The sequence below is a fragment of the Emys orbicularis genome, chromosome 2 (genome assembly GCF_028017835.1).
Source record: "Emys orbicularis isolate rEmyOrb1 chromosome 2, rEmyOrb1.hap1, whole genome shotgun sequence".
NCBI classification, from domain to species: domain Eukaryota; kingdom Metazoa; phylum Chordata; order Testudines; family Emydidae; genus Emys; species Emys orbicularis.
In genome coordinates, this window is record NC_088684.1 from 68,606,602 (window position 1) to 68,620,675 (window position 14,074).

Genomic DNA, 14,074 nt, shown 5'->3' on the forward strand with positions numbered 1-14,074 from the left:
TAAATGCTTCTGTCAATCATAATTGTCTTGGTTTGGAAAGGAATGTCCATTTGAAAATCCTTCACTGAATTGTGTATGCAGTAGTCTTCTTAAAATTTACTTATAATAAAGCTTGGGTTTTTTCAAGTCAATTAAATATTAGATCATTTAAGATTTGGTGTTACAGTGATTAGGTCATGAGATGCAACTTGATAATTTGAGCTGCAAGTCCCTGCATATCTTAACTTTTGTTTCTATTAAAATATGATGCACTTGAAATCAAAGTTTAGGATCAAGAGGGCCAGTACCTCATCTTCTTAAAAGAAAACTTTGTCTAGAAATGTAGTGGGGCTAGGACTGTCTGGTGATTATAACCAGAAAGAGTTGAGTTATTTTAGCCAGATGATAGGATAACTACTTCAGAAATAAGTGACAGAGTCCTGTGGCACCTTATAGACTAACAGACGTATTGGAGCATAAGCTTTCGTGGGTGAATACCCACTTCGTCAGATGCATTTACTTCAGAAATGTGTGCCAGTCACAAGGTTGTAGGCATTGAGCAATTGCCTTTGCATGGTTTAATGGTGGCTGATTTTGTTGTGCTATATTGTCAGCATTACACAGCTACGTATAGGAACCCATGAGAAATGTAAGAGGGTTTTCGGCAAGTTCTCAGCTTTCAAGCAGTGCCACACAGAAAACTAGAAATGATCAAAGTGATATTTTGGTGTCTGGGGATGGTGGTGGATGTAAATAGTGTTGTTTTGGGATTTAGCCTTACCCCCTAACTATGAATGTATTATCTGAGTTGCTAAATTATGCAGCAGGTGGATTATGTAGGAATTAAGCAATACATTACAATTAAGTCATGAAACAGGGTTTCAAGCAAGGGAAGCTGAATAGTTGGAGAGTTAGGTGAGTGGTGTGCATTCTTGTGGTCAGAGAAACCTAGGCTTGCAAAACATAGCAGCCTATATTTGGAGTACAAAGATTAGAGGTGGTGAAGTTTATACACCTCAAAAAAACAAACCAAAAAAACCACCTCCTGACTGAGGCCATATTTACAGGGACTACAGTGGCATAATCCTGTACTATAGAGGCAGCCTACAGTGACAGGTTTTTTTTATTTTTCATTGCTGTAAGAACTCTACGTTCCTTTGTGGCAGTAGCTAGGTGGAGAGGCATTCTTTTGTCAACATGGCTGCATCTACACTGGGGCTAGGTTGGCATAGGTGGTCAGGGGTGTGGATTTTTCACACCCCGAACGCTGTGATTGTCGACCTACGTTTTAAAGTGTAGACCAGGCCTGAGTTAGAGGTTGTCACTAACATTGTGAACCACTAGATGGAGCAGCATTACTATTGCAACACTATCATGTTCCTGTAATTCAAAGCCCTGGTCTTGAAATTTCCTCTTTCCTTCGTCAGTATCAAATACTCCTAACTGGTTAAGTGAGTCTTTGTCTATTAAAACTCTCACACCAATGTGTACTCAGGGACTTCATATAAATATGTAAATTCCACTAGGAATTGGGATTTTCTGATCTCGGAAGAACCAGGTACTCTCCCAAAAAGCAATATCCAATGGGGTTATTTGTCCTATCAAAACAGGTGTCCACTGGTTTATAAATGGACTCATCACAACCATGGCAAATTCCAAAGAAACAGCCTTCTTGCAGATTGAACGCCATCTGGATCAATCTCTAGCTCAGTCCTTAAACAGAATATCCAGCCAGATCACCTTATGTCCATCATGGGCACTCAGGACAAGATCAGAAATGAGGATAATAAATGGAGGTTCTCATTTTAAATATTTTGGTTTATTACAGTAATCTGGTAACATAAATAGGAAGCTTGATAAACCCCAGTCAATAGATTTCAGGTTAGACAAAGCTCAGTCTGTATCATTTCTCCCCTCTCCCCCCCAAACATTACATAAAATATGGCTTAAGTTAAACCAAACATGCTTCCATCTTTCACCTATGTTTTGAACAAGTAACAGAGTACAGTTCAGCACACCTGCATTTCTCAGTGCTGCACTAGCTCTGCAAGCACATAATAATGTGACCCAATGTATGGCTCCTAGACTTTTTCTGCAACTAAGATGACTTCACATTTCCAAATGCTAACTTAAATTTTGCACGTGTTCAGGCTTTCCTAAATGTCTCAGTAAATGGTGGTGCCTACTGGCACTGCAGAAGAGTGAGGTTTTAGCAGCTATTTTGAAGATATTTTTGAATTTACTACTGTGGTGGGTAGTTCAGAATTGTAGGATAAGAACCACTTACCTGGATATTTCTGCTAAAATATTCAGCGGTGAAATGGCTGTCTTGAGATTTCTGAACTGCTCCTCTGAGATGAACGGGTATAAAAGAGGCAAGATTCATTTAAGCGATGTTAACTAAAACCTTTTTGTTTTGTATAGCATCTGAACACTGACAGGGTCTGATCCTGCATTCCTTGTACACAGAAAACTGTCAGCCTGGCCTATAAAATTGGCTATTTATTGTAATTTGAAGGACAAACTACAATGGTACAAGTTTTAAATTTAAAGAGTTTGTTTATTAAAATAAAAAATCACCATACAGTAAAAATATTTACAGTCTGTGGTGGTTAATCTGCACATTGACTGACTTCCTTCATTCAGAAACCTGCTATGCTGTACTAAAAAAGAAAAGCAATGAATGTCTATCCTGATAACTATGTTTGGACTGCAGGTACACTAAAGCCTCACCAGTAGTTAGCCTCTTTTAAAGCTTCCGTAAGTACCCTTTACCATAAATTGTTTTGGTTGTAAGAACAGCCCAGTCCCACTTTATATAAAGGAGGACAGAAACAGGCAGTCACATTGTAATTGCACTAGTTATGCTTTTTGATAACTAAAAAATACTCAGTCATGAAGTGAATTATCAAGGTGAGAATTAGTTCAAATACAGTTTTGTTAATATGCCTGGATCCTAACAGAATATGCATTAAGAACACCAACTATGTAACAAGTAAATCAGTCATGGTTTTTAACTGTTGGTTATGAATTAGTAATTTTTACATACTGAAAAGCAAAACCAGGGTGCTAACACTCACTTCAGTGTAATTTCACTGATTACAATATGCTTATAAGGTGTGGTGCATTTTAAAACATTCATTTTGGCTAATCTTTAAAATGTCTTTCAGTTCAATTAATTGAAACAGCAAAAATGTTAGGAATAAATTACTGAATCACTCTAAAATTCCTATTAAGATACTTATAGAAAGCATTTTCATGGGTAATAAATGGATCACAGTGTTTCAAACTACTGGGGGCCAGATCCTGCTCCCTTCAAAATATAGGGGAGATTTGCCACTGACTTAACCCAGGGGAAAAAATGAATTTTGAGCAGGTGGTTCCAGGCTTAAATTCATGGTGCTCTATATGCAGAGCAAGGCACTATGCTGTCTTTTTTCTGACACATTGAGCATAATAATGCAATTTCACAATATTGCAGGTCTTATTCTTACCTTGGTGCCTGTAAAAGACACTTTTCAAACCTTAACAGTGTAAATGCTTGGGTTGTGCATAGATGCCAAAGAGAATTAAATTAAGTGTAGAAATTACCTTTAACCCTTTCTTAAAGAGGATGATTACATCCTAAATATTTGAATCTTGCAACAAGATACTGTTCTCCAGATACTGATGTAAGATAACCAGAGGCTATAAAAATACAAAGCACGACTTTCATGATGTGCTATCTTTCAAAAAGCTAATTTGGGAGCAGAAATTCTTTAACTTTTCCATTCATAAATTGTTCATATTTATCTTCAGACTTCATACATTTTCTTGTAAGGCATGCTATCATTTAGAGATTTCCCCAAATTCTGTTTGCAGCTTCAAATGCTTTGTAAGTCTGTATTGGTGCGACTGCACTCTGTCTTTGTTTTCAAAGCTTGTCTTGTTTGGATGTTTATTTAGGCAAATAAAAAGATAACATCTAAAGAAAACTCCTAACCTCAAGCAGAGTGATCATTCAAATTAAATTAACCATAGAAAAACATGGTTTATTTCTAGGCAGAAGGATTCTTCCTGTGGAGTTTCAGCCTCCAGTTTCAGAAGCCACAATTGGTCAGGATATCCAAATACATGAAATAACTGGTCTGCCCAGTTTGTCCGAACAATGGTCTATGCCAACTGGCAAAGTGTTCCTTTGTTCTATGGCTGCTGTTGATACTGCCCTTCTGTTGCTGTGTAGAAATCATCTAGCACACTCTGTAAATAATCAAATGTTGGCCTCTCTTCTGCTTTATCTTTCCAGCATGTTTTCATGATATCATAAAGCTCAGCTGGGCAGGTTTCCATGCGTGGCATGCGGTACCCACGCTGAAGAGCAACCATCACATCAGCATTACTCATACCTAAAACAAAAAAAATGATTTTAGAAGCAGCTTTGTGTCAATGATCAGAGTAGAGCACCTTCTTTTGCTGCTACTCCACACCCCAAAAACTCAAGTTAATTAATCTAAGGCCTGGTCCACACTACCCCCCCCACTTCGGACTAAGGTACGCAAATTCAGCTACGTTAATAACGTAGCTGAATTCGAAGTACCTTAGTCCGAACTTACCGCGGGTCCAGACGCGGCAGGCAGGCTCCCCCGTCGACGCCGCGTACGTCTCTCGCTGAGCTGGAGTAGCGGCGTCGACGGCGAGCACTTCCGGGATCGATTTATCGTGTCTAGATAAGACGCGATAAATCGATCCCAGAACATCGATTGCCTGCTGTCGGACCCGGAGGTAAGTGTAGACGTACCCTAAGGGGACATGGCAAGTTTTTGTTTACCTTTTTTAATTAAAGCTAGCAAAGAGACACGGTAAATGAGAAATATTTTGCAATCTCCTGGCAATTTACTTGAACTACAGTATTGTCTTGGGGGTCAGGGTCCCCATTGTACTAGATGCTGTGCATATACACAATAAGACAGTCTCTGCCTTACAGAGCTTAAATATAAATTCACATGCAAAAACCCTTTAATGTAGGGTTAAGGTTGTAGAGAGTGCTCTGTGTTCCTCATGCCTTTCCAGAACACAAGTTAAATTCCAAAAATCCAACTGCTGGAAAACCAGGAAATAGAGGGTTTTTCCTCAAGGCCCTCTCTGTATTCACAACTTGTGGGCTGTGCCATGTCAGGCTCTGTAACTACTTTGAAAAGCTGTGTCATGAGCTCTCTTTCACGAGGGAGATACGCTATTCTCCATAAGGGATATGACCCCATGGCCCTTGCTCCTTCATGGTCACTGCAGAGGGTGAATGGAATGAACCTTTGTGTCCTCGGGACTATATTTTCTCAAGCCTAGCTTTCAGCTCTCTAAATAGTTTAGAGTAGCATAGGCTTGTTTAGTGTAAGCAGCCCTTCCATTGTCCTAGGAGACCTTAGTACTTTACCTGGATTATGTCCAGCCTGAAACCCCTAAGGCCTTCAAGAGGTGTACCTCTTACCCATTGATAATACTGGAGACAGAATCCCATGTTTAGATCACTCAGTAATCTTATGTACTATTTTTGAGACACCTTTACTCCCTGCACCTAAAGGGGGAGATCTTCCAATGGGCCCATTGATGGTACCAACACCAGCCTCTGTGCAGAGCTTCTCTTACACAGGACCCAAGAGACACTTTACCAGTCTGGTCTCAGCACTACCTTCGATCATCTCTTTAGCCCTAACCTGCAAGACAATCCCTCACCCTGCACAATCTGGTATTGGTTAAATCTAAAGCAACATTGAAGAACAAACTGGCACAGCCTTTTAAAGTGTCAGAAGCCTCGGTAACCATAGTGCCTACTCCTCACCTAGTACTGACACACCAATTCTGAAGCCATCCTTGAGCTCAGATGCCTTTCTTAGTACCTCATGACCAGACTAGATGTTTGATTGTGTAATAACACGTTTCTCCAGAGGAGTTGTTTCCTCTTTATTCTGTTTTACATCCTTTCTCTTCTGTACACCCAGACCCATGGGGCCTCTCAAATAGCACCATGGTAATTTCATCTGTGTACTCCTTCAGAACTGGATGCTCAACCCTGACAAACTTGGTCTCACTGGTTTGGATCCTAATGACACCTTCAACTTGGGTAAACCAGCCAAGTTTTTTATTAATGGATTTTCAGAGTGGCATCCTACTACCAGATACTTCATGTTCCCTCTCTCCTTTGCACTCAATCTGTGGGCACATAAGGGCAGTTTTATACCAGATTATGTTGGGAGGAGACCTGTATGTTGGTAACCCCTTGGGCAAATGACCCCAACCTTGTGCCACACGCTCTACTCCTACCCTTGCTGTGGCACAGTAAGTTTCAAGGCACTCTGCCTATGTATGGGGATTTTAGAGTACTTAGAAAAATCAGCTGTGAACAGAAACCCTGTGACTACTGAAGAGTTGCTAGACAACAGCTGAGAGAAAGGTACTGTGTAGTAGTATCAGCAGAAGGGAATTGAAGCAGAGTGTGATTAAATGCTTTGGCCAAAGTCACATACAAGCAATCTGTGATAAAACTGAGAATTGAACCCAGATCATCTGAGTGACAGTCTGGCATCTTAACTACAAGATCATTCATTCTTGGGAGGGATAGCTCAGTTGTTTGAGCATTGGCCTGCTAAACCCAGGGTTGTGAGCTCAGTCCTTGAGGGGGCCACTTAAGGATCTGGGGCAAAAATCAGTACGTGGTCCTGCTAGTGAAGGCAGGGGGCTGGACTCGATGACTTTTCAGGGTCCCTTCCAGTCTCTGAGATAAGATAATAATATGGAGATATACCTATTATATTATACTCACTACCATTTGTTTCAGAGCATAGGATAAAGAATAATTGTATTTGGAGGAGCAGAGGCAAACAGTCTTTGTCATTCGCACCATTATACAGCCTTGAGGGAAGCAAAGCAAGGGGGAAGCAGGATAAATCCAGAAAAGCAGGGAGAAGAGCTTTCAGGGAATGCTTCCATCTTCCCTCAAACTTGCAGCTGCCCCTCTTTCCCTAAAACCCACAAAATAACCAAAGCCTCTTGTGAAAATTGTGACACCTGAGGAAGGCTTCCAGGAGCTGTAAACTAGTCCGACAGAGAAGAGAGAGTGGCCAGATGTAGCACAAGGAATCTGGATGATAGAACAGTGACTTTCACAGAACTAACAAGAACTGCAAGGTGCTTTATACCCACAGCAGTCTGTGCAGAAGCTGCTTTTCCTATCACATCAAACCTACCAGAAAGGGGAGCAAGAATCAGATGCTTTATTTTCTATTCTGCATAAGCTTAGAAAACAATCATCTCTGAAATGCAAAGGGAAAAGGCAGCTTGAATAGTAAAAAGGAAACATCAAAGTGCACTCAAAAGTTAGCTAATACTGGGCCAGATTCAGATAGGGTGACCAGATGTCCTGATTTTATAGGGACAGTCCCGATTTTTGGGTCTTTTTCTTATATAGACTCCTATTACCCCCCACCCCCGTCCCGATTTTTCATATTTGCTGTCTGGCCACCCTAGATTCAGATCACCCGTGTATTTCTGAAGTAATTGCGTTAGAACCAAGAGTTACTCTGGTGTAGCCGATCAGAATGTGGCCAATAAAAAGTTCCTTTTTTCGATCAACAAGCGGGGGAGTAGATAACAGTGTGTCAGTAAACCATACTGTCAACTGGCAGATGTGAATGAAGTGGTGAACAAAGCTAAGCACATTTCAGAGACTAACACATTCATTAGATGGAAGGGATAGTGTTACATTGTATTTAACAGCACATTTGGCCAGCTTATTTACGGACAGTAGTGTTAGAAATAAAGGAAAGCACTTGTTTGGTCTCTAAACTACAGGAAGAGTACTGCAGCAAGGCTGCTGGGGGCAACAGGACAGAACAAAGGAAATATGCTCAAATGAGAATATGGAGGGGAGTTTAATGCTTTACTTTGCTAACGGAGGACCAAATTATGCCTGGTTCTCTGTGGATGCACAGAGAACAGGGTCTGCTCTCTCCATGTGTCAGTATGGACTCCACAGTCTCAAAAAGGGGCAGAGAGGAGGTAAATCCATTTATCTCCATAAAGTGAGCCAACATACACTGGGAAAGCAGGACGTAGTGTCTTACAAGATAGTGGAAGCTGTGCAGGCACTTTACAACTGAATTGGCAACTTTATTTTTATATTCAAAATGTCTCTATTAATGACAATTATAACATTTGTGAAAGTTCTGCCATCCACAGTACCTTATTGGATGAATAAGCCAATGCTTTTTTCCTTTTAAAAGAAACAGTGATGGGTGTCCACTCTTGCAGTGCTTTAAGGTGAGGTCTTATATTTTTTAACATTTATATTTTAATTCCCTGCATATAATTTCTTAAATATTAACACTGGAAACGAGCCTGAGTCAGAGAATTTAGATCCAGATCAAAATATTTCCAAATTTCAGAGATGTTTGGATCCAGGGTTTTGGTTTCAGCCCAGCACAAAAATAGATCTCGGGTATGAAATCTGGATCTGGATCAGAACTCTTCATTTGGGCCCATGTTTAATATTTGCATTCAATTTTCCATATGGTGAAAAGCATTGAAATGGTCCCAGTTACAATAGTGCAAATGCACTTGCTTTTGCATCAAAGTAGCTTTTGAGAATATCAGTGAAACAGGATGTCGTTATAGGACAAGAGTCGCTTGCTGCTACACAAATACAGAGCAAAGGTCAAGGCACTTATGGAAAATAAAAGAGAGCAAGTCAATGAGACATTTATCTTCCATGCAAAATGCTCCGATGCTCTATTACAATGACTTTATTTTTGTAGATTTAATAATGTTATCTGATGAGCGTCAGTGCACAAGAACAACAGGTGCTCAGCAGGGGCTTCATCCTGCCAGGTGTTAAGCACTCTGGCTCCAATCCCAAAAAGCACGCAAGCATGTTCCTATTTTTAAGCAGTGAATAGTGCCATTCAATGGGACTGTCATGTACTTAAGTGCTTTGCTTGATCAGGGCTAGAATGTTCAGCATTTTGCCAGATCAAGCCCTGCACCATTACTGTTCTTTCTGCTATATTCTGAATGAATGGGGCAAATATGCCCATTTTGTGCTTCAGCCAATTTGTGAAAATCCCACCTGTAAAAATGATTTATAGTTTTCAAGAGAATAATGGGGAGTTCTTTCTTTTAATCAACATTTATTAATGACACATTTTAAGAACACATGCCAAGACACAACATGATGAGCATGTATACAAATGTGTATACTGAATAAATAATATTTCCTAGCTATACAGCTTGATTGGTTGTCATAGATTCTGGTACAAGTTAAAGATGTGTAGCAGTGTGTCTCTAATTTTCCAAGACATTATTATGGGTAGACTATTTCTTAATGAACAGTTTCACCAGAACCATATATTACTTAATTGAAATTCATCCTGAATGCACATCTCTTACACAGTTCATGATCTTGTACAGGATGCTAACTTATGAGTTTGAGGCAGTGCTAACAAAAGTTAGCCATTAAACTTGACAGGATGCAGAACTAATTCCTTATGTTGAGCCCTCTTATTTTACTAACATCCAGTATTGTTAGGAGTAACTGATCGCAGGTGTGGAGGGAGAATCTAGATCTGAAAGGAGGTACATGTAATAGCAGATGATGCCATTGCAATGTGAGTTTGAATGTATCCAATATTTGACATATTATATGATCAGCTGGAAATTAGTTTCTCAACAACTGGTTCAAATTGTTTGCCTACAAAATCAGATATTTGCATTTTAGATTTCAAACAAGTTTCTGTAACTATAAATCCCACTAATCACTTCAAGATTATCAGGAAGAAAAACAGCCGTTGAACTTAGAAACAAAGCTCACAAAAACTCAGTTTTCTTGACTGTAAACGTTTTCTGCCAAATTGTATGTTTATACTCCCTTCATACTGGTGTTAACCCCTTGTCAAATATAATTCAAACCATTTCACAGAGCTTTAAGCTGACTGCATGTAAGACCTTCGATTTAGTTAGCTAGTTTTCAACTGTTAGTAAAAAAATGTTGTAAGGTATTCTTACTAGAGCTGATTATTTTTATTTATTTATATATTTATTATTTTATACTATTTATTATTTCTACTTTAGAGGGACTCATTTTGCCTGGCTACTAAATATTGGTAGGACAAAGTTAGGACATAGTTTTCTTCCTGGCGTGTTATGTCCCAGACTCGATCTTACCCATCTAATTTGCTAAGCTGTGTTTTCACAGCTGTTTGCCGGTCCCACAGTTATTTTGGTTACATGTATTACATTTTCAATATAAACCAGGAGATTTAACTTTGTATTTTAAATTCTTCAAATGAAACAAATATTACACACACACACACACACACACACACACACACACACACACACACACACACACACACACCATTTGTGCTGAAGAAAGCTCTTGGGAGCCTCTTAAAACCTGCCAACAGAGTGACGTAAGGGTTAGAGTTCCCCTTCCAATCTCTGGATACAGTTAATTCATCCCTGACATATATGAATTATCTATGTAGCTCATAGAATATCAGGGTTGGAAGGGACCTCAGGAGGTCATCTAGTCCAGCCCCCTGCTCAAAGCAGGACCTAATCCACAACTAAATCATCCTAGCCAGGGCTTTGTCAAGCCTGACCTTAAAAATCTCTAAGGAAGGAGATTCCACCACCTCCCTAGTAACCCATTCCAGTGCTTCACCACCCTCCTAGTGAAGAAGTTTTTCCTAATATCCAACCTAAACCTCCCCCACTGCAACTTAAGACTATTACTCCTTGTTCTATCATCTGGTACCACTGAGAACAGTCTAGATCCATCCTCTTTGGAACCCCCTTTCAGGTAGTTGAAAGCAGCTATCAAATCCCCCCTCATTCTTCTCTTCTACAGACTAAATAATCCCAGTTCCCTCAGCCTCTCCTCATGAGTCATGTGCTTCAGCCCCCTAATCATTTTTGTTGCCCTCCGCTGGACTCTTTCCAATTTTTCCACATCCGTCTTGTAGTGTGGGGCCCAAAACTGGACAGAGTACTCCAGATGAGGCCTCACCAATGTCCAATAGAGGGGAATGATCACTTCCCTCGATCTGCTGGCAATGCCCCTACTTATACAGCCCAAAATTCCATTAGCCTTCTTGGCAACAAGGGCACACTGTCGACTCATATCCCGCTTCTCATCCACTGTAACTCCTAGGTCCTTTTCTGCAGAACTGCTGCCTAGCCACTCGGTCCCTAGTCTGTAGCAATGCATGGGATTCTTCTGTCCTAAGTGCGGGACTCTGCAGAGAATTACTATTTTTCGGGTGGGATGCCTCAGACTGCACTGGGTGTTAGGTATTTAAAAAAAAAAAAAAAGTCCTCGGGGAGGATATTGCCCAGACTTTTCTCAAAGGAAACCCTTTCTCTCACTAGTTTAAAATCAAACAGGTGGAACACTGTACTGTACTGTCAATATACGCCACATATTTTCCTGGAACAAAGCATAAATGGCAGCATGGCACTGCTTTTATGGAAGTAAAGATGGAAAATAGGATTTGTTGCAAAACTTTAAAACACATGTTTTTTGTGAGGTTCTAGGTTTTTCTTTTAATATCTCTGCACAAACCCAGGCACACATTTTACATTTCACAATTATAATTCTTAATAGCAAACTTCACGATACCCACGGATAGGTAAATTGGGTGACCCTCAAAATGTTAAGCGTTTGGGTTCAGTTATGATAAGCATGTCTATCAGACTACCTCAGCTTTAGGGAGGATACCACAAATCCTCCCACCATACACAACTTCCACCTGATACTTTCTTGAGGAAGTGGCGCCTAATGGTTGATATACTAGAGTGAGTTAGTTGAGTGGGTGTCTGCTGGGCCTGCTACCCATTCACATATTCAGGCCCTTACCTATCAGAGCATTTAAACATGTTTAACTTTAAGCATGTGAACAGTCCCACTGACTTGAGTAGTCCCATTGAAGTCAAGCAGTACTGACGTGCTTAAGTGGTTTGCTGGATCAGAGTCTTCAGGGGCGGTGAACATACCTACATTCACTCTACCTTTTCTGGAGGTGACCTGGTCAATACACTTTCCCCTATTCTAATCTGATGGAGACTCGCCCTTCCCCTCTTTCTCATTAGAGGAGCAACTGGAAAGTCTGGCCCCCCTAATCCAGTTGGGGATGGCAGGCCTGCTCCCACCATTCTAGCCCAGCAGGGCTTGAACTCCCTGCTCTAGCCCTTTGAAGCTTTATGCAGTCTGGGACGCAAAACTCCAACGTGCTTGTACAGTGGTGCTTTGAGTGTTTTCAGAGTTTAAACAGCCAGAGCTGTAGGACCTAGCAGAATGCATTTCTAGGAACTCCTGCGCTTGAATGGGTATATGCAGCCGTCAACTACCCTGGGATATATTAAGAGGGAAGATGGAAGGCCTCTAGGACTCTTCTTCCTCAAAACTATACCATCCAGTAAGTGCAGATGGTGGGTACATAGGAGTGTGGTTAAACCTTCCAACTTTCCCTCAGGAAGATGGGTGATTCTTAAGTGAACTTTTCAGAACCTCAAAGGTGAAGCTCAATGTGTATTTACATGATGGCATTCTACTTCCTGGAATGCTTGTGGGAGTTGATAAATGATGCCTGAGCCAGGGGAAATAGATGTTATGTATCATTGTGGAGCGCCAGTTCAGCTATAGTTAAGGCTGAGAACCTCTTCCTGTTTAAAGGACGACTTTTTCTAAATGTTCTAAACTCTGCTTGTTTGTTTTGAAATTTGCTGTGCCTCATGGAAGTATGGGGTAGGGAAATGGTCCAAATGTGGGGTCATTTGAGCAAGGAGCTCCCTCGATACAGCCTCTTGGGAAAAAAAACATTTCATAAAGTCCACAGATTCTACCCTTTTTTCTTTTTTTTGCACACACCTGGGGCTCAAACCATGGCTCTGATCATCCCCCAGCTGCTCTCACTCACTCAACAATTTATCTCAGCTAGTGCATGGCACCCACTGGCCCTTTGGGGAAGCAATACTGAAAACATTATTAAAGGAAGAGTCTAGCTGTCTAGAATGGAATGTAACAAACACTCGCATGCCAAACAGATTGTAATGTACACATGCAGAAAAAGACCAGGCAAGAGGGTTTCCAGTCAGCCTGGCTTCACATGACCTTGATGGCTCGAGGAGACCTCCGGTGGCCCTAGAACCTGAGCTACACCCCAGCACTGTAACTTCAGACCGTACCCTTGGCAGAAGTCCGAGGAAGATCTGTAGGCATGCTGCTGCTGTCTGCTTCTGCAGAGTGATAGTTCTTGGTTTTTTGTTTTTAACTTCTGGGAAATGTAATCGGACTACAGCAGATAATTCAGAAGTGGATCATACTATTTTCAAAAAGAAATGACACATACATTTGTGGCACAGTGCTGGGGATGGGAGGAGTGCAGGGAGATGAGAAGAGATTAAAGGGTGGAGGAGTAGAGTGGAATGAGGTAGGGGGGGTTAAGGCTGCAGCAAGGGGAGGGAGTGGGGCTTGGGGGCTAAAGTCCGGGTGGGGATGGACACTAGGATTTGGGACATGGGGGTAGGTGGCAGTGGGAGGATTAGGAGCAAGTGGGCTGTCAGCCTCACCTTCTCACCTGCTGTGTGTGCTGGGATCTGGACGGGCCGCTAGCGCCTCCCTCTGCCCCCCCTCGTGTGTGCCAGGACCTGAGGGGTCCTGCCACTCTCTCCCTGGCCCCTCCTGGGCTTGCCCTTCTGGGTGGTCTGAGACCTTTTCCCTGCCCCTGTGTGTGCCCTGGGATTTGGGGGCTCTGCCTCTCCAGGGCATGGTCTGAACCCCTCTCCCTGCTCCTGTCTGTGTACCAGAATCTAGAAACCCTGAAAATAACACAAATTTAAACCTTTGAAAACCAGGGAATACGGTCTGTGCTAATGCAACCTTAAATCTGCCCTCTTTGAGCTCCTCCCCAATACACCCATACCATTTATACTTGCACTTCGCTTTTGTACACCGTGCAGAACACTCAGGGGACAAGGCACGTCACCATGTGGGATAGAGCCTAACACCTTCTATTTGCTGAGGTGTGATGTACTGAAGAGGAGCTACCTACGCCTGCCCTTTACT

General features: G+C 41.5%; 1 protein-coding gene across 1 annotated transcript in view; it reads right to left on the bottom strand.

Moving 5' to 3' along the window:
• Positions 1–4,161: 4,161 nt before the first annotated feature.
• Positions 4,162–14,074, bottom strand: part of LYN (LYN proto-oncogene, Src family tyrosine kinase) — an 83,413-nt gene continuing 73,500 nt past the window's right edge. Inside the window, exon 13 of the mRNA XM_065399265.1 lies at positions 4,162–4,364. Coding sequence (XP_065255337.1) covers positions 4,162–4,364 — 203 coding nt within the window. The remainder of the gene's footprint in view (positions 4,365–14,074) is intronic.